Source organism: Toxotes jaculatrix, chromosome 15 (assembly GCF_017976425.1).
Source record: "Toxotes jaculatrix isolate fToxJac2 chromosome 15, fToxJac2.pri, whole genome shotgun sequence".
Lineage (NCBI taxonomy): Eukaryota > Metazoa > Chordata > Actinopteri > Toxotidae > Toxotes > Toxotes jaculatrix.
The window spans coordinates 22,645,145-22,666,363 of record NC_054408.1 but is presented as its reverse complement, the minus strand read 5'-3'; the positions used below and the strand labels follow the sequence as shown (position 1 = coordinate 22,666,363).

The 21,219-nt window shown below is 48.0% G+C and overlaps 2 protein-coding genes across 2 annotated transcripts; both read right to left on the bottom strand.

The window, feature by feature from the left end:
- Nucleotides 1-262: 262 nt before the first annotated feature.
- LOC121194551 (collagen alpha-3(VI) chain-like) lies at nucleotides 263-1,793 on the bottom strand (the record flags this gene model as incomplete). Its single annotated transcript, XM_041057485.1, has 3 exons — nucleotides 1,741-1,793; nucleotides 862-1,461; nucleotides 263-630 (listed from the first exon to the last, which is right to left on the bottom strand). Coding segments are annotated over exons 2-3 (897 nt in total), but the record flags the coding sequence as incomplete, so codon positions are not given.
- Nucleotides 1,794-5,112: 3,319 nt separating this feature from the next.
- On the bottom strand, nucleotides 5,113-21,117 carry LOC121193930 (collagen alpha-3(VI) chain-like; the record flags this gene model as incomplete). Its single annotated transcript, XM_041056360.1, has 10 exons — nucleotides 5,113-5,553; nucleotides 10,350-10,546; nucleotides 10,778-11,377; nucleotides 13,247-13,298; nucleotides 15,944-16,156; nucleotides 16,724-17,182; nucleotides 18,275-18,568; nucleotides 19,412-19,607; nucleotides 20,610-20,614; nucleotides 20,905-21,117. Coding segments are annotated over 10 exons (2,670 nt in total), but the record flags the coding sequence as incomplete, so codon positions are not given.
- Between the last annotated feature and the right edge of the window lie 102 nt (nucleotides 21,118-21,219).

Genomic DNA, 21,219 nt, shown 5'->3' with positions numbered 1-21,219 from the left:
ACCTGTCAGAGGTCGTGCAAGTTAACATACCAGGTACAGTTGGAGATTCTGGGGTGACGGCAGTAGCCACAGCCTCCACGGAGGACTGAAGCTGCTGTTGGACACTGGGAAGGTCAATGAATTCAGACACAGAAACAGCGTAACTGGGCTCGTGGGATATCTTCTGCAGTTCTCTGCTGTCAGAGCCCCGGGTTCCAATTGCAAAGGTCAAGACGCCCAGCTGTTTGAGAGCAGAGGCTGGCGCATCAACGCTGTCAAAAGACTTTCCACCACTTAGCAATATCAGGACCTGTGGAACTCCTTCCAGGCGCCTGCTTCCGGCAGAGGCCGTGAAGACATTGTCCCTCAAGTACTGGAGAGCTGCTCCAGTATAGAGGGGTCTTCCGCTTTTGTGCCTCAAACCTCTGACAGTGTCAAGGATCTCGCTTTTGGTTGTGTATGTGTTCAGATAGAACTGGACAGCTGGATCTCTGCTGTACTGAACCACTGACACACGGTCTTTGTTGTCATCCACACTGAGTGTTTCTACTACTCTTTGGACAAAGTCTCGCATAGCTGGGAATCCCACTCTAGTACCATCAGATCCATCCAACAAGAACACAAAGTCCCTTCCAGTTGGCTGTTTCTCCACTAGGGAACATAAGATATGACACAGTTTTAGGATCATTTGTCAAACACTTCCCGTGTCAAAATCACACGATCAAAACTAACCACAATGTCTACGACTCACACTATGAAAGGTGGTAAAACTCTACTTTCAAAGTGGCACTGGCTGACCTGAACTTAATGTGATGCTCTTTGGTACGGTTCTATTTGCGACCTACCATGATCTTGGAATGTAAAAATCAATCACTTTCTTACCAGTCACTGTTGTTGTTGTTGTTGTGGGCGTGGGCCTCACTCGCACTGTGCTCATTACAGAAGAGAGCTTTTCTTGGACACCGGGGAGGTCAGTGAACTCAGACACTAACAGAGCAAAACTAGGGTCATACGATATCTTCTGCAGCTCTCGACTGTCAGAGCTCCTTGTTCCAATGCCAATCACAACAGTGCCCTGCTGTTTGAGAGCAGCAGCTGGGGTATCTACATTGTCAAAAGACCTTCCACCATTTAGCAGGATCAACATCTGTGGAACGCCCTGCAGGCGCCTACTCCCCGAGGAGTTTGTAAAGACGTTGTCCCTGACATACTGGAGGGCTGCCCCGGTGTTGAGGGGTCTGCCTCCTCTGTGTCTCAGCCCTCTGACCGAATCCTTAACATCCTCTCTTGTGTTGTATGTGTTCAGATAGAAATGGACCTCTGCATCTCTGCTGTACTGGACCACAGAGACACGGTCTTTGTTTTCTCCCACATTGAGTTTCTCCACCACTCTCTCAACAAAATCACGCATGGCAGGGAAGCCATTCCTTGTGCCATCAGAACCATCCAGAAGGAATACGATATCCTTTTTGGCAGTGTCAACTGAGAAAAGATAGAAGACGACACATAAAAACCTTTGCAAAAAGCAAACTAATCCTTATCAAGTGGTAGACGATCCTTTCATTTTCTTTTTTTAAATTTCCTTTCCTGAAAGCACCTAACACTGCTTACTTCAATTTTAAATAGTGGGAGAGCACACCACCATCTCTCTTCAAGGGCACACATGCAGCTCAACAACTTTCAGACATAAATTCTTTCCCTCAGTGAAGGTGAAACAAGTCTGGTAGCCCTCGAGGCGAGGGGTCGTGAAAGTTAACATACCAGGTACAGTTGGAGATTCTGGGGTGACGGCAATAGCCACAGCCTCCACGGAGGACTGAAGCTGCTGTTGGACACTGGGAAGGTCAGTGAATTCAGACACAGAAACAGCATAACTGGGCTCGTGGGATATCTTCTGCAGTTCTCTGCTGTCAGAGCCCCTGGTTCCAATTGCAAAGGTCAAGACGCCCAGCTGCTTGAGAGCAGAGGCTGGCGCATCAACGCTGTCAAAAGACTTTCCACCACTTAGCAATATCAGGACCTGTGGAACTCCTTCCAGGCGCCTGCTTCCGGCAGAGGCCGTGAAGACATTGTCCCTCAAGTGCTGGAGAGCTGCTCCAGTGTTGAGTGGTCTTCCGCCTTTGTGCCTCAAAGCTCTGACAGTGTCAAGGATCTCGCTTTTGGTTGTGTATGTGTTCAGATAGAACTGGACAGCTGGATCTCTGCTGTACTGAACCACTGACACACGGTCTTTGTTGTCATCCACACTGAGTGTTTCTACTACTCTTTGGACAAAGTCTCGCATAGCTGGGAATCCCACTCTAGTACCATCAGATCCATCCAACAAGAACACAAAATCTCTTCCGGTTGGCTTTTTCTCCACTAGGAAACATAAGATATGACACAGTTTTAGGATCATTTGTCAAACACTTCCCGTGTCAAAATCAGACGATCAAAACTAACCACAATGTCTACGACTCACACTATGAAAGGTGGTAAAACTCTACTTTCAAAGTGGCACTGGCTGACCTGAACTTAATGTGATGCTCTTTGGTACGGTTCTATTTGCGACCTACCATGATCTTGGAATGTAAAAATCAATCACTTTCTTACCAGTCACTGTTGTTGTTGTTGTTGTGGGCGTGGGCCTCACTCGCACTGTGCTCATTACAGAAGAGAGCTTTTCTTGGACACCGGGGAGGTCAGTGAACTCAGACACTAACAGAGCAAAACTAGGGTCATACGATATCTTCTGCAGCTCTCGACTGTCAGAGCTCCTTGTTCCAATGCCAATCACAACGGTGCCCTGCTGTTTGAGAGCAGCAGCTGGGGTATCTACATTGTCAAAAGACCTTCCACCATTTAGCAGGATCAACATCTGTGGAACGCCCTGCAGGCGCCTACTCCCCGAGGAGTTTGTAAAGACGACGTCCCTGACGTACTGGAGGGCTGCCCCGGTGTTGAGGGGTCTGCCTCCTCTGTGTCTCAGCCCTCTGACCGAATCCTTAACATCCTCTCTTGTGTTGTATGTGTTCAGATAGAAATGGACCTCTGCATCTCTGCTGTACTGGACCACAGAGACACGGTCTTTGTTTTCTCCCACATTGAGTTTCTCCACCACTCTCTCAACAAAATCACGCATGGCAGGGAAGCCATTCCTTGTGCCATCAGAACCATCCAGAAGGAATACGATATCCTTTTTGGCAGTGTCAACTGAGAAAAGATAGAAGACGACACATAAAAACCTTTGCAAAAAGCACACTTGTGAACTAATCCTTATCAAGTGGTAGACGATCCTTTCATTTTCTTTTTTTAAATTTCCTTTCCTGAAAGCACCTAACACTGCTTACTTCAATTTTAAATAGTGGGAGAGCACACCACCATCTCTCTTCAAGGGCACACATGCAGCTCAACAACTTTCAGACATAAATTCTTTCCCTCAGTGTAGGTGAAACAAGTCTGGTAGCCCTCGAGGCGAGGGGTCGTGAAAGTTAACATACCAGGTACAGTTGGAGATTCTGGGGTGACGGCAATAGCCACAGCCTCCACGGAGGACTGAAGCTGCTGTTGCACACTGGGAAGGTCAGTGAATTCAGACACAGAAACAGCGTAACTGGGCTCGTGGGATATCTTCTGCAGTTCTCTGCTGTCAGAGCCCCTGGTTCCAATTGCAAAGGTCAAGACGCCCAGCTGCTTGAGAGCAGAGGCTGGCGCATCAACGCTGTCAAAAGACTTTCCACCACTTAGCAATATCAGGACCTGTGGAACTCCTTCCAGGCGCCTGCTTCCGGCAGAGGCCGTGAAGACATTGTCCCTCAAGTGCTGGAGAGCTGCTCCAGTGTTGAGTGGTCTTCCGCCTTTGTGCCTCAAACCTCTGACAGTGTCAAGGATCTCGCTTTTGGTTGTGTATGTGTTCAGATAGAACTGAACAGCTGGATCTCTGCTGTACTGAACCACTGACACACAGTCTTTGTTGTCATCCACACTGAGTGTCTCTACTACTCTTTGGACAAAGTCTCGCATATCTGGAAATCCAGCTCTAGTACCATCAGATCCATCCAACAAGAACACAAAATCCCTTCCGGTTGGCTTTTTCTCCACTAGGAAACATAAGATATGACACAGTTTTAGGATCATTTGTAAAACACTTCCCGTGTCAAAGTCAGATGATCAAAACTAACCACAATGTCTACGACTAAATCTATGAAAGGTGGTACAACTCTACTTTCAAAGTGGCCCTGGCTGACCTGAACTGAGTGAAATGCACCTGTCAGAGGTCGTGAAAGTTAACATACCAGGTACAGTTGGAGATTCTGGGGTGACGGCAGTAGCCACAGCCTCCACGGAGGACTGAAGCTGCTGTTGGACACTGGGAAGGTCAGTGAATTCAGACACAGAAACAGCGTAACTGGGCTCGTGGGATATCTTCTGCAGTTCTCTGCTGTCAGAGCCCCTGGTTCCAATTGCAAAGGTCAAGACGCCCAGCTGCTTGAGAGCAGAGGCTGGCGCATCAACGCTGTCAAAAGACTTTCCACCACTTAGCAATATCAGGACCTGTGGAACTCCTTCCAGGCGCCTGCTTCCGGCAGAGGCCGTGAAGACATTGTCCCTCAAGTGCTGGAGAGCTGCTCCAGTGTTGAGTGGTCTTCCGCCTTTGTGCCTCAAAGCTCTGACAGTGTCAAGGATCTCACTTTTGGTTGTGTATGTGTTCAGATAGAACTGGACAGCTGGATCTCTGCTGTACTGAACCACTGACACACGGTCTTTGTTGTCATCCACACTGAGTGTCTCTACTACTCTTTGGACAAAGTCTCGCATATCTGGAAATCCAGTTCTAGTACCATCAGATCCATCCAACAAGAACACAAAATCCCTTCCGGTTGGCTTTTTCTCCACTAGGAAACATAAGATATAACACATTTTTAGGATTATTTGTCAAACATTTCCAGGGTCAACGTCAGAACTTCTAAACTAACCACAATGTCTTCGAATCACTCTATGAAGGGTGGTACAACTCTACTTTCAAAGTGGCCCTGGCTGACCTGAACTGAGTGAAATGCACCTGTCAGAGGTCGTGCAAGTTAACATACCAGGTACAGTTGGAGATTCTGGGGTGACGGCAATAGCCACAGCCTCCACGGAGGACTGAAGCTGCTGTTGGACACTGGGAAGGTCAGTGAATTCAGACACAGAAACAACGTAACTGGGCTCGTGGGATATCTTCTGCAGTTCTCTGCTGTCAGAGCCCCTGGTTCCAATTGCAAAGGTCAAGACGCCCAGCTGCTTGAGAGCAGAGGCTGGCGCATCAACGCTGTCAAAAGACTTTCCACCACTTAGCAATATCAGGACCTGTGGAACTCCTTCCAGGCGCCTGCTTCCGGCAGAGGCCGTGAAGACATTGTCCCTCAAGTACTGGAGAGCTGCTCCAGTATAGAGGGGTCTTCCGCCTTTGTGCCTCAAAGCTCTGACAGTGTCAAGGATCTCGCTTTTGGTTGTGTATGTGTTCAGATAGAACTGGACAGCTGGATCTCTGCTGTACTGAACCACTGACACACGGTCTTTGTTGTCATCCACACTGAGTGTCTCTACTACTCTTTGGACAAAGTCTCGCATATCTGGAAATCCAGTTCTAGTACCATCAGATCCATCCAACAAGAACACAAAATCCCTTCCGGTTGACTTTTTCTCCACTAGGAAACATAAGATATGACACAGTTTTAGGATCATTTGTAAAAAACTTCCTGTGTCAAAATCAGACGATCAAAACTAACCACAATGTCTACGACTCACACTATGAAAGGTGGTAAAACTCTACTTTCAAAGTGGTACTGGCTGACCTGAACTGAGTGAAATGCACCTGTCAGAGGTCGTGCAAGTTAACATACCAGGTACAGTTGGAGATTCTGGGGTGACGGCAGTAGCCACAGCCTCCACGGAGGACTGAAGCTGCTGTTGGACACTGGGAAGGTCAGTGAATTCAGACACAGAAACAGCGTAACTGGGCTCGTGGGATATCTTCTGCAGTTCTCTGCTGTCAGAGCCCCTGGTTCCAATTGCAAAGGTCAAGACGCCCAGCTGTTTGAGAGCAGAGGCTGGCGCATCAACGCTGTCAAAAGACTTTCCACCACTTAGCAATATCAGGACCTGTGGAACTCCTTCCAGGCGCCTGCTTCCGGCAGAGGCCGTGAAGACATTGTCCCTCAAGTGCTGGAGAGCTGCTCCAGTATAGAGGGGTCTTCCGCCTTTGTGCCTCAAACCTCTGACAGTGTCAAGGATCTCGCTTTTGGTTGTGTATGTGTTCAGATAGAACTGGACAGCTGGATCTCTGCTGTACTGAACCACTGACACACGGTCTTTGTTGTCATCCACACTGAGTGTTTCTACTACTCTTTGGACAAAGTCTCGCATAGCTGGGAATCCCACTCTAGTACCATCAGATCCATCCAACAAGAACACAAAATCCCTTCCAGTTGGCTGTTTCTCCACTAGGGAACATAAGATATGACACAGTTTTAGGATCATTTGTCAAACACTTCCCGTGTCAAAATCACACGATCAAAACTAACCACAATGTCTACGACTCACACTATGAAAGGTGGTAAAACTCTACTTTCAAAGTGGCACTGGCTGACCTGAACTTAATGTGATGCTCTTTGGTACGGTTCTATTTGCGACCTACCATGATCTTGGAATGTAAAAATCAATCACTTTCTTACCAGTCACTGTTGTTGTTGTTGTTGTGGGCGTGGGCCTCACTCGCACTGTGCTCATTACAGAAGAGAGCTTTTCTTGGACACCGGGGAGGTCAGTGAACTCAGACACTAACAGAGCAAAACTAGGGTCATACGATATCTTCTGCAGCTCTCGACTGTCAGAGCTCCTTGTTCCAATGCCAATCACAACAGTGCCCTGCTGTTTGAGAGCAGCAGCTGGGGTATCTACATTGTCAAAAGACCTTCCACCATTTAGCAGGATCAACATCTGTGGAACGCCCTGCAGGCGCCTACTCCCCGAGGAGTTTGTAAAGACGACGTCCCTGACGTACTGGAGGGCTGCCCCGGTGTTGAGGGGTCTGCCTCCTCTGTGTCTCAGCCCTCTGACCGAATCCTTAACATCCTCTCTTGTGTTGTATGTGTTCAGATAGAAATGGACCTCTGCATCTCTGCTGTACTGGACCACAGAGACACGGTCTTTGTTTTCTCCCACATTGAGTTTCTCCACCACTCTCTCAACAAAATCACGCATGGCAGGGAAGCCATTCCTTGTGCCATCAGAACCATCCAGAAGGAATACGATATCCTTTTTGGCAGTGTCAACTGAGAAAAGATAGAAGACGACACATAAAAACCTTTGCAAAAAGCACACTTGTGAGCTAATCCTTATCAAGTGGTAGACGATCCTTTCATTTTCTTTTTTTAAATTTCCTTTCCTGAAAGCACCTAACACTGCTTACTTCAATTTTAAATAGTGGGAGAGCACACCACCATCTCTCTTCAAGGGCACACATGCAGCTCAACAACTTTCAGACATAAATTCTTTCCCTCAGTGTAGGTGAAACAAGTCTGGTAGCCCTCGAGGCGAGGGGTCGTGAAAGTTAACATACCAGGTACAGTTGGAGATTCTGGGGTGACGGCAATAGCCACAGCCTCCACGGAGGACTGAAGCTGCTGTTGCACACTGGGAAGGTCAGTGAATTCAGACACAGAAACAGCGTAACTGGGCTCGTGGGATATCTTCTGCAGTTCTCTGCTGTCAGAGCCCCTGGTTCCAATTGCAAAGGTCAAGACGCCCAGCTGCTTGAGAGCAGAGGCTGGCGCATCAACGCTGTCAAAAGACTTTCCACCACTTAGCAATATCAGGACCTGTGGAACTCCTTCCAGGCGCCTGCTTCCGGCAGAGGCCGTGAAGACATTGTCCCTCAAGTGCTGGAGAGCTGCTCCAGTGTTGAGTGGTCTTCCGCCTTTGTGCCTCAAACCTCTGACAGTGTCAAGGATCTCGCTTTTGGTTGTGTATGTGTTCAGATAGAACTGAACAGCTGGATCTCTGCTGTACTGAACCACTGACACACGGTCTTTGTTGTCATCCACACTGAGTGTCTCTACTACTCTTTGGACAAAGTCTCGCATATCTGGAAATCCAGCTCTAGTACCATCAGATCCATCCAACAAGAACACAAAATCCCTTCCGGTTGGCTTTTTCTCCACTAGGAAACATAAGATATGACACAGTTTTAGGATCATTTGTAAAACACTTCCCGTGTCAAAGTCAGATGATCAAAACTAACCACAATGTCTACGACTAAATCTATGAAAGGTGGTACAACTCTACTTTCAAAGTGGCCCTGGCTGACCTGAACTGAGTGAAATGCACCTGTCAGAGGTCGTGAAAGTTAACATACCAGGTACAGTTGGAGATTCTGGGGTGACGGCAGTAGCCACAGCCTCCACGGAGGACTGAAGCTGCTGTTGGACACTGGGAAGGTCAGTGAATTCAGACACAGAAACAGCGTAACTGGGCTCGTGGGATATCTTCTGCAGTTCTCTGCTGTCAGAGCCCCTGGTTCCAATTGCAAAGGTCAAGACGCCCAGCTGCTTGAGAGCAGAGGCTGGCGCATCAACGCTGTCAAAAGACTTTCCACCACTTAGCAATATCAGGACCTGTGGAACTCCTTCCAGGCGCCTGCTTCCGGCAGAGGCCGTGAAGACATTGTCCCTCAAGTGCTGGAGAGCTGCTCCAGTGTTGAGTGGTCTTCCGCCTTTGTGCCTCAAAGCTCTGACAGTGTCAAGGATCTCGCTTTTGGTTGTGTATGTGTTCAGATAGAACTGGACAGCTGGATCTCTGCTGTACTGAACCACTGACACACGGTCTTTGTTGTCATCCACACTGAGTGTCTCTACTACTCTTTGGACAAAGTCTCGCATATCTGGAAATCCAGTTCTAGTACCATCAGATCCATCCAACAAGAACACAAAATCCCTTCCGGTTGGCTTTTTCTCCACTAGGAAACATAAGATATAACACATTTTTAGGATTATTTGTCAAACATTTCCAGGGTCAACGTCAGAACTTCTAAACTAACCACAATGTCTTCGAATCACTCTATGAAGGGTGGTACAACTCTACTTTCAAAGTGGCCCTGGCTGACCTGAACTGAGTGAAATGCACCTGTCAGAGGTCGTGCAAGTTAACATACCAGGTACAGTTGGAGATTCTGGGGTGACGGCAATAGCCACAGCCTCCACGGAGGACTGAAGCTGCTGTTGGACACTGGGAAGGTCAATGAATTCAGACACAGAAACAGCGTAACTGGGCTCGTGGGATATCTTCTGCAGTTCTCTGCTGTCAGAGCCCCGGGTTCCAATTGCAAAGGTCAAGACGCCCAGCTGTTTGAGAGCAGAGGCTGGCGCATCAACGCTGTCAAAAGACTTTCCACCACTTAGCAATATCAGGACCTGTGGAACTCCTTCCAGGTGCCTGCTTCCGGCAGAGGCCGTGAAGACATTGTCCCTCAAGTACTGGAGAGCTGCTCCAGTATAAAGGGGTCTTCCGCCTTTGTGCCTCAAAGCTCTGACAGTGTCAAGGATCTCGCTTTTGGTTGTGTATGTGTTCAGATAGAACTGGACAGCTGGATCTCTGCTGTACTGAACCACTGACACACGGTCTTTGTTGTCATCCACACTGAGTGTCTCTACTACTCTTTGGACAAAGTCTCGCATATCTGGAAATCCAGTTCTAGTACCATCAGATCCATCCAACAAGAACACAAAATCCCTTCCGGTTGGCTTTTTCTCCACTAGGAAACATAAGATATGACACAGTTTTAGGATCATTTGTAAAAAACTTCCTGTGTCAAAATCAGACGATCAAAACTAACCACAATGTCTACGACTCACACTATGAAAGGTGGTAAAACTCTACTTTCAAAGTGGTACTGGCTGACCTGAACTGAGTGAAATGCACCTGTCAGAGGTCGTGCAAGTTAACATACCAGGTACAGTTGGAGATTCTGGGGTGACGGCAGTAGCCACAGCCTCCACGGAGGACTGAAGCTGCTGTTGGACACTGGGAAGGTCAGTGAATTCAGACACAGAAACAGCGTAACTGGGCTCGTGGGATATCTTCTGCAGTTCTCTGCTGTCAGAGCCCCTGGTTCCAATTGCAAAGGTCAAGACGCCCAGCTGTTTGAGAGCAGAGGCTGGCGCATCAACGCTGTCAAAAGACTTTCCACCACTTAGCAATATCAGGACCTGTGGAACTCCTTCCAGGCGCCTGCTTCCGGCAGAGGCCGTGAAGACATTGTCCCTCAAGTGCTGGAGAGCTGCTCCAGTATAGAGGGGTCTTCCGCCTTTGTGCCTCAAACCTCTGACAGTGTCAAGGATCTCGCTTTTGGTTGTGTATGTGTTCAGATAGAACTGGACAGCTGGATCTCTGCTGTACTGAACCACTGACACACGGTCTTTGTTGTCATCCACACTGAGTGTTTCTACTACTCTTTGGACAAAGTCTCGCATAGCTGGGAATCCCACTCTAGTACCATCAGATCCATCCAACAAGAACACAAAATCCCTTCCAGTTGGCTGTTTCTCCACTAGGGAACATAAGATATGACACAGTTTTAGGATCATTTGTCAAACACTTCCCGTGTCAAAATCAGACGATCAAAACTAACCACAATGTCTACGACTCACACTATGAAAGGTGGTAAAACTCTACTTTCAAAGTGGCACTGGCTGACCTGAACTTAATGTGATGCTCTTTGGTACGGTTCTATTTGCGACCTACCATGATCTTGGAATGTAAAAATCAATCACTTTCTTACCAGTCACTGTTGTTGTTGTTGTTGTGGGCGTGGGCCTCACTCGCACTGTGCTCATTACAGAAGAGAGCTTTTCTTGGACACCGGGGAGGTCAGTGAACTCAGACACTAACAGAGCAAAACTAGGGTCATACGATATCTTCTGCAGCTCTCGACTGTCAGAGCTCCTTGTTCCAATGCCAATCACAACGGTGCCCTGCTGTTTGAGAGCAGCAGCTGGGGTATCTACATTGTCAAAAGACCTTCCACCATTTAGCAGGATCAACATCTGTGGAATGCCCTGCAGGCGCCTACTCCCCGAGGAGTTTGTAAAGACGTTGTCCCTGACGTACTGGAGGGCTGCCCCGGTGTTGAGGGGTCTGCCTCCTCTGTGTCTCAGCCCTCTGACCGAATTCTTAACATCCTCTCTTGTGTTGTATGTGTTCAGATAGAAATGGACCTCTGCATCTCTGCTGTACTGGACCACAGAGACACGGTCTTTGTTTTCTCCCACATTGAGTTTCTCCACCACTCTCTCAACAAAATCACGCATGGCAGGGAAGCCATTCCTTGTGCCATCAGAACCATCCAGAAGGAATACGATATCCTTTTTGGCAGTGTCAACTGAGAAAAGATAGAAGACGACACATAAAAACCTTTGCAAAAAGCAAACTAATCCTTATCAAGTGGTAGACGATCCTTTCATTTTCTTTTTTTAAATTTCCTTTCCTGAAAGCACCTAACACTGCTTACTTCAATTTTAAATAGTGGGAGAGCACACCACCATCTCTCTTCAAGGGCACACATGCAGCTCAACAACTTTCAGACATAAATTCTTTCCCTCAGTGTAGGTGAAACAAGTCTGGTAGCCCTCGAGGCGAGGGGTCGTGAAAGTTAACATACCAGGTACAGTTGGAGATTCTGGGGTGACGGCAGTAGCCACAGCCTCCACGGAGGACTGAAGCTGCTGTTGGACACTGGGAAGGTCAGTGAATTCAGACACAGAAACAGCATAACTGGGCTCGTGGGATATCTTCTGCAGTTCTCTGCTGTCCGAGCCCCTGGTTCCAATTGCAAAGGTCAAGACGCCCAGCTGCTTGAGAGCAGAGGCTGGCGCATCAACGCTGTCAAAAGACTTTCCACCACTTAGCAATATCAGGACCTGTGGAACTCCTTCCAGGCGCCTGCTTCCGGCAGAGGCCGTGAAGACATTGTCCCTCAAGTGCTGGAGAGCTGCTCCAGTGTTGAGTGGTCTTCCGCCTTTGTGCCTCAAACCTCTGACAGTGTCAAGGATCTCGCTTTTGGTTGTGTATGTGTTCAGATAGAACTGGACAGCTGGATCTCTGCTGTACTGAACCACTGACACACAGTCTTTGTTGTCATCCACACTGAGTGTCTCTACTACTCTTTGGACAAAGTCTCGCATATCTGGAAATCCAGCTCTAGTACCATCAGATCCATCCAACAAGAACACAAAATCCCTTCCGGTTGGCTTTTTCTCCACTAGGAAACATAAGATATGACACAGTTTTAGGATCATTTGTAAAACACTTCCCGTGTCAAAGTCAGATGATCAAAACTAACCACAATGTCTACGACTAAATCTATGAAAGGTGGTACAACTCTACTTTCAAAGTGGCCCTGGCTGACCTGAACTGAGTGAAATGCACCTGTCAGAGGTCGTGAAAGTTAACATACCAGGTACAGTTGGAGATTCTGGGGTGACGGCAGTAGCCACAGCCTCCACGGAGGACTGAAGCTGCTGTTGGACACTGGGAAGGTCAGTGAATTCAGACACAGAAACAGCGTAACTGGGCTCGTGGGATATCTTCTGCAGTTCTCTGCTGTCAGAGCCCCTGGTTCCAATTGCAAAGGTCAAGACGCCCAGCTGCTTGAGAGCAGAGGCTGGCGCATCAACGCTGTCAAAAGACTTTCCACCACTTAGCAATATCAGGACCTGTGGAACTCCTTCCAGGCGCCTGCTTCCGGCAGAGGCCGTGAAGACATTGTCCCTCAAGTGCTGGAGAGCTGCTCCAGTGTTGAGTGGTCTTCCGCCTTTGTGCCTCAAAGCTCTGACAGTGTCAAGGATCTCACTTTTGGTTGTGTATGTGTTCAGATAGAACTGGACAGCTGGATCTCTGCTGTACTGAACCACTGACACACGGTCTTTGTTGTCATCCACACTGAGTGTCTCTACTACTCTTTGGACAAAGTCTCGCATATCTGGAAATCCAGTTCTAGTACCATCAGATCCATCCAACAAGAACACAAAATCCCTTCCGGTTGGCTTTTTCTCCACTAGGAAACATAAGATATAACACATTTTTAGGATTATTTGTCAAACATTTCCAGGGTCAACGTCAGAACTTCTAAACTAACCACAATGTCTTCGAATCACTCTATGAAGGGTGGTACAACTCTACTTTCAAAGTGGCCCTGGCTGACCTGAACTGAGTGAAATGCACCTGTCAGAGGTCGTGCAAGTTAACATACCAGGTACAGTTGGAGATTCTGGGGTGACGGCAATAGCCACAGCCTCCACGGAGGACTGAAGCTGCTGTTGGACACTGGGAAGGTCAATGAATTCAGACACAGAAACAGCGTAACTGGGCTCGTGGGATATCTTCTGCAGTTCTCTGCTGTCAGAGCCCCGGGTTCCAATTGCAAAGGTCAAGACGCCCAGCTGTTTGAGAGCAGAGGCTGGCGCATCAACGCTGTCAAAAGACTTTCCACCACTTAGCAATATCAGGACCTGTGGAACTCCTTCCAGGTGCCTGCTTCCGGCAGAGGCCGTGAAGACATTGTCCCTCAAGTACTGGAGAGCTGCTCCAGTATAAAGGGGTCTTCCGCCTTTGTGCCTCAAAGCTCTGACAGTGTCAAGGATCTCGCTTTTGGTTGTGTATGTGTTCAGATAGAACTGGACAGCTGGATCTCTGCTGTACTGAACCACTGACACACGGTCTTTGTTGTCATCCACACTGAGTGTCTCTACTACTCTTTGGACAAAGTCTCGCATATCTGGAAATCCAGTTCTAGTACCATCAGATCCATCCAACAAGAACACAAAATCCCTTCCGGTTGACTTTTTCTCCACTAGGAAACATAAGATATGACACAGTTTTAGGATCATTTGTAAAAAACTTCCTGTGTCAAAATCAGACGATCAAAACTAACCACAATGTCTACGACTCACACTATGAAAGGTGGTAAAACTCTACTTTCAAAGTGGTACTGGCTGACCTGAACTGAGTGAAATGCACCTGTCAGAGGTCGTGCAAGTTAACATACCAGGTACAGTTGGAGATTCTGGGGTGACGGCAGTAGCCACAGCCTCCACGGAGGACTGAAGCTGCTGTTGGACACTGGGAAGGTCAGTGAATTCAGACACAGAAACAGCGTAACTGGGCTCGTGGGATATCTTCTGCAGTTCTCTGCTGTCAGAGCCCCTGGTTCCAATTGCAAAGGTCAAGACGCCCAGCTGTTTGAGAGCAGAGGCTGGCGCATCAACGCTGTCAAAAGACTTTCCACCACTTAGCAATATCAGGACCTGTGGAACTCCTTCCAGGCGCCTGCTTCCGGCAGAGGCCGTGAAGACATTGTCCCTCAAGTGCTGGAGAGCTGCTCCAGTATAGAGGGGTCTTCCGCCTTTGTGCCTCAAACCTCTGACAGTGTCAAGGATCTCGCTTTTGGTTGTGTATGTGTTCAGATAGAACTGGACAGCTGGATCTCTGCTGTACTGAACCACTGACACACGGTCTTTGTTGTCATCCACACTGAGTGTTTCTACTACTCTTTGGACAAAGTCTCGCATAGCTGGGAATCCCACTCTAGTACCATCAGATCCATCCAACAAGAACACAAAATCCCTTCCAGTTGGCTGTTTCTCCACTAGGGAACATAAGATATGACACAGTTTTAGGATCATTTGTCAAACACTTCCCGTGTCAAAATCAGACGATCAAAACTAACCACAATGTCTACGACTCACACTATGAAAGGTGGTAAAACTCTACTTTCAAAGTGGCACTGGCTGACCTGAACTTAATGTGATGCTCTTTGGTACGGTTCTATTTGCGACCTACCATGATCTTGGAATGTAAAAATCAATCACTTTCTTACCAGTCACTGTTGTTGTTGTTGTTGTGGGCGTGGGCCTCACTCGCACTGTGCTCATTACAGAAGAGAGCTTTTCTTGGACACCGGGGAGGTCAGTGAACTCAGACACTAACAGAGCAAAACTAGGGTCATACGATATCTTCTGCAGCTCTCGACTGTCAGAGCTCCTTGTTCCAATGCCAATCACAACAGTGCCCTGCTGTTTGAGAGCAGCAGCTGGGGTATCTACATTGTCAAAAGACCTTCCACCATTTAGCAGGATCAACATCTGTGGAACGCCCTGCAGGCGCCTACTCCCCGAGGAGTTTGTAAAGACGACGTCCCTGACGTACTGGAGGGCTGCCCCGGTGTTGAGGGGTCTGCCTCCTCTGTGTCTCAGCCCTCTGACCGAATCCTTAACATCCTCTCTTGTGTTGTATGTGTTCAGATAGAAATGGACCTCTGCATCTCTGCTGTACTGGACCACAGAGACACGGTCTTTGTTTTCTCCCACATTGAGTTTCTCCACCACTCTCTCAACAAAATCACGCATGGCAGGGAAGCCATTCCTTGTGCCATCAGAACCATCCAGAAGGAATACGATATCCTTTTTGGCAGTGTCAACTGAGAAAAGATAGAAGACGACACATAAAAACCTTTGCAAAAAGCACACTTGTGAGCTAATCCTTATCAAGTGGTAGACGATCCTTTCATTTTCTTTTTTTAAATTTCCTTTCCTGAAAGCACCTAACACTGCTTACTTCAATTTTAAATAGTGGGAGAGCACACCACCATCTCTCTTCAAGGGCACACATGCAGCTCAACAACTTTCAGACATAAATTCTTTCCCTCAGTGTAGGTGAAACAAGTCTGGTAGCCCTCGAGGCGAGGGGTCGTGAAAGTTAACATACCAGGTACAGTTGGAGATTCTGGGGTGACGGCAATAGCCACAGCCTCCACGGAGGACTGAAGCTGCTGTTGCACACTGGGAAGGTCAGTAAATTCAGACACAGAAACAGCGTAACTGGGCTCGTGGGATATCTTCTGCAGTTCTCTGCTGTCAGAGCCCCTGGTTCCAATTGCAAAGGTCAAGACGCCCAGCTGCTTGAGAGCAGAGGCTGGCGCATCAACGCTGTCAAAAGACTTTCCACCACTTAGCAATATCAGGACCTGTGGAACTCCTTCCAGGCGCCTGCTTCCGGCAGAGGCCGTGAAGACATTGTCCCTCAAGTGCTGGAGAGCTGCTCCAGTGTTGAGTGGTCTTCCGCCTTTGTGCCTCAAACCTCTGACAGTGTCAAGGATCTCGCTTTTGGTTGTGTATGTGTTCAGATAGAACTGAACAGCTGGATCTCTGCTGTACTGAACCACTGACACACGGTCTTTGTTGTCATCCACACTGAGTGTCTCTACTACTCTTTGGACAAAGTCTCGCATATCTGGAAATCCAGCTCTAGTACCATCAGATCCATCCAACAAGAACACAAAATCCCTTCCGGTTGGCTTTTTCTCCACTAGGAAACATAAGATATGACACAGTTTTAGGATCATTTGTAAAACACTTCCCGTGTCAAAGTCAGATGATCAAAACTAACCACAATGTCTACGACTAAATCTATGAAAGGTGGTACAACTCTACTTTCAAAGTGGCCCTGGCTGACCTGAACTGAGTGAAATGCACCTGTCAGAGGTCGTGAAAGTTAACATACCAGGTACAGTTGGAGATTCTGGGGTGACGGCAGTAGCCACAGCCTCCACGGAGGACTGAAGCTGCTGTTGGACACTGGGAAGGTCAGTGAATTCAGACACAGAAACAGCGTAACTGGGCTCGTGGGATATCTTCTGCAGTTCTCTGCTGTCAGAGCCCCGGGTTCCAATTGCAAAGGTCAAGACGCCCAGCTGCTTGAGAGCAGAGGCTGGCGCATCAACGCTGTCAAAAGACTTTCCACCACTTAGCAATATCAGGACCTGTGGAACTCCTTCCAGGCGCCTGCTTCCGGCAGAGGCCGTGAAGACATTGTCCCTCAAGTGCTGGAGAGCTGCTCCAGTGTTGAGTGGTCTTCCGCCTTTGTGCCTCAAAGCTCTGACAGTGTCAAGGATCTCGCTTTTGGTTGTGTATGTGTTCAGATAGAACTGGACAGCTGGATCTCTGCTGTACTGAACCACTGACACACGGTCTTTGTTGTCATCCACACTGAGTGTCTCTACTACTCTTTGGACAAAGTCTCGCATATCTGGAAATCCAGTTCTAGTACCATCAGATCCATCCAACAAGAACACAAAATCCCTTCCGGTTGGCTTTTTCTCCACTAGGAAACATAAGATATAACACATTTTTAGGATTATTTGTCAAACATTTCCAGGGTCAACGTCAGAACTTCTAAACTAACCACAATGTCTTCGAATCACTCTATGAAGGGTGGTACAACTCTACTTTCAAAGTGGCCCTGGCTGACCTGAACTGAGTGAAATGCACCTGTCAGAGGTCGTGCAAGTTAACATACCAGGTACAGTTGGAGATTCTGGGGTGACGGCAATAGCCACAGCCTCCACGGAGGACTGAAGCTGCTGTTGGACACTGGGAAGGTCAATGAATTCAGACACAGAAACAGCGTAACTGGGCTCGTGGGATATCTTCTGCAGTTCTCTGCTGTCAGAGCCCCGGGTTCCAATTGCAAAGGTCAAGACGCCCAGCTGTTTGAGAGCAGAGGCTGGCGCATCAACGCTGTCAAAAGACTTTCCACCACTTAGCAATATCAGGACCTGTGGAACTCCTTCCAGGTGCCTGCTTCCGGCAGAGGCCGTGAAGACATTGTCCCTCAAGTACTGGAGAGCTGCTCCAGTATAAAGGGGTCTTCCGCCTTTGTGCCTCAAAGCTCTGACAGTGTCAAGGATCTCGCTTTTGGTTGTGTATGTGTTCAGATAGAACTGGACAGCTGGATCTCTGCTGTACTGAACCACTGACACACGGTCTTTGTTGTCATCCACACTGAGTGTCTCTACTACTCTTTGGACAAAGTCTCGCATATCTGGAAATCCAGTTCTAGTACCATCAGATCCATCCAACAAGAACACAAAATCCCTTCCGGTTGACTTTTTCTCCACTAGGAAACATAAGATATGACACAGTTTTAGGATCATTTGTAAAAAACTTCCTGTGTCAAAATCAGACGATCAAAACTAACCACAATGTCTACGACTCACACTATGAAAGGTGGTAAAACTCTACTTTCAAAGTGGTACTGGCTGACCTGAACTGAGTGAAATGCACCTGTCAGAGGTCGTGCAAGTTAACATACCAGGTACAGTTGGAGATTCTGGGGTGACGGCAGTAGCCACAGCCTCCACGGAGGACTGAAGCTGCTGTTGGACACTGGGAAGGTCAGTGAATTCAGACACAGAAACAGCGTAACTGGGCTCGTGGGATATCTTCTGCAGTTCTCTGCTGTCAGAGCCCCTGGTTCCAATTGCAAAGGTCAAGACGCCCAGCTGTTTGAGAGCAGAGGCTGGCGCATCAACGCTGTCAAAAGACTTTCCACCACTTAGCAATATCAGGACCTGTGGAACTCCTTCCAGGCGCCTGCTTCCGGCAGAGGCCGTGAAGACATTGTCCCTCAAGTGCTGGAGAGCTGCTCCAGTATAGAGGGGTCTTCCGCCTTTGTGCCTCAAACCTCTGACAGTGTCAAGGATCTCGCTTTTGGTTGTGTATGTGTTCAGATAGAACTGGACAGCTGGATCTCTGCTGTACTGAACCACTGACACACGGTCTTTGTTGTCATCCACACTGAGTGTTTCTACTACTCTTTGGACAAAGTCTCGCATAGCTGGGAATCCCACTCTAGTACCATCAGATCCATCCAACAAGAACACAAAATCCCTTCCAGTTGGCTGTTTCTCCACTAGGGAACATAAGATATGACACAGTTTTAGGATCATTTGTCAAACACTTCCCGTGTCAAAATCAGACGATCAAAACTAACCACAATGTCTACGACTCACACTATGAAAGGTGGTAAAACTCTACTTTCAAAGTGGCACTGGCTGACCTGAACTTAATGTGATGCTCTTTGGTACGGTTCTATTTGCGACCTACCATGATCTTGGAATGTAAAAATCAATCACTTTCTTACCAGTCACTGTTGTTGTTGTTGTTGTGGGCGTGGGCCTCACTCGCACTGTGCTCATTACAGAAGAGAGCTTTTCTTGGACACCGGGGAGGTCAGTGAACTCAGACACTAACAGAGCAAAACTAGGGTCATACGATATCTTCTGCAGCTCTCGACTGTCAGAGCTCCTTGTTCCAATGCCAATCACAACAGTGCCCTGCTGTTTGAGAGCAGCAGCTGGGGTATCTACATTGTCAAAAGACCTTCCACCATTTAGCAGGATCAACATCTGTGGAACGCCCTGCAGGCGCCTACTCCCCGAGGAGTTTGTAAAGACGACGTCCCTGACGTACTGGAGGGCTGCCCCGGTGTTGAGGGGTCTGCCTCCTCTGTGTCTCAGCCCTCTGACCGAATCCTTAACATCCTCTCTTGTGTTGTATGTGTTCAGATAGAAATGGACCTCTGCATCTCTGCTGTACTGGACCACAGAGACACGGTCTTTGTTTTCTCCCACATTGAGTTTCTCCACCACTCTCTCAACAAAATCACGCATGGCAGGGAAGCCATTCCTTGTGCCATCAGAACCATCCAGAAGGAATACGATATCCTTTTTGGCAGTGTCAACTGAGAAAAGATAGAAGACGACACATAAAAACCTTTGCAAAAAGCACACTTGTGAGCTAATCCTTATCAAGTGGTAGACGATCCTTTCATTTTCTTTTTTTAAATTTCCTTTCCTGAAAGCACCTAACACTGCTTACTTCAATTTTAAATAGTGGGAGAGCACACCACCATCTCTCTTCAAGGGCACACATGCAGCTCAACAACTTTCAGACATAAATTCTTTCCCTCAGTGTAGGTGAAACAAGTCTGGTAGCCCTCGAGGCGAGGGGTCGTGAAAGTTAACATACCAGGTACAGTTGGAGATTCTGGGGTGACGGCAATAGCCACAGCCTCCACGGAGGACTGAAGCTGCTGTTGCACACTGGGAAGGTCAGTAAATTCAGACACAGAAACAGCGTAACTGGGCTCGTGGGATATCTTCTGCAGTTCTCTGCTGTCAGAGCCCCTGGTTCCAATTGCAAAGGTCAAGACGCCCAGCTGCTTGAGAGCAGAGGCTGGCGCATCAACGCTGTCAAAAGACTTTCCACCACTTAGCAATATCAGGACCTGTGGAACTCCTTCCAGGCGCCTGCTTCCGGCAGAGGCCGTGAAGACATTGTCCCTCAAGTGCTGGAGAGCTGCTCCAGTGTTGAGTGGTCTTCCGCCTTTGTGCCTCAAACCTCTGACAGTGTCAAGGATCTCGCTTTTGGTTGTGTATGTGTTCAGATAGAACTGAACAGCTGGATCTCTGCTGTACTGAACCACTGACACACGGTCTTTGTTGTCATCCACACTGAGTGTCTCTACTACTCTTTGGACAAAGTCTCGCATATCTGGAAATCCAGCTCTAGTACCATCAGATCCATCCAACAAGAACACAAAATCCCTTCCGGTTGGCTTTTTCTCCACTAGGAAACATAAGATATGACACAGTTTTAGGATCATTTGTAAAACACTTCCCGTGTCAAAGTCAGATGATCAAAACTAACCACAATGTCTACGACTAAATCTATGAAAGGTGGTACAACTCTACTTTCAAAGTGGCCCTGGCTGACCTGAACTGAGTGAAATGCACCTGTCAGAGGTCGTGAAAGTTAACATACCAGGTACAGTTGGAGATTCTGGGGTGACGGCAGTAGCCACAGCCTCCACGGAGGACTGAAGCTGCTGTTGGACACTGGGAAGGTCAGTGAATTCAGACACAGAAACAGCGTAACTGGGCTCGTGGGATATCTTCTGCAGTTCTCTGCTGTCAGAGCCCCGGGTTCCAATTGCAAAGGTCAAGACGCCCAGCTGCTTGAGAGCAGAGGCTGGCGCATCAACGCTGTCAAAAGACTTTCCACCACTTAGCAATATCAGGACCTGTGGAACTCCTTCCAGGCGCCTGCTTCCGGCAGAGGCCGTGAAGACATTGTCCCTCAAGTGCTGGAGAGCTGCTCCAGTGTTGAGTGGTCTTCCGCCTTTGTGCCTCAAAGCTCTGACAGTGTCAAGGATCTCGCTTTTGGTTGTGTATGTGTTCAGATAGAACTGGACAGCTGGATCTCTGCTGTACTGAACCACTGACACACGGTCTTTGTTGTCATCCACACTGAGTGTCTCTACTACTCTTTGGACAAAGTCTCGCATATCTGGAAATCCAGTTCTAGTACCATCAGATCCATCCAA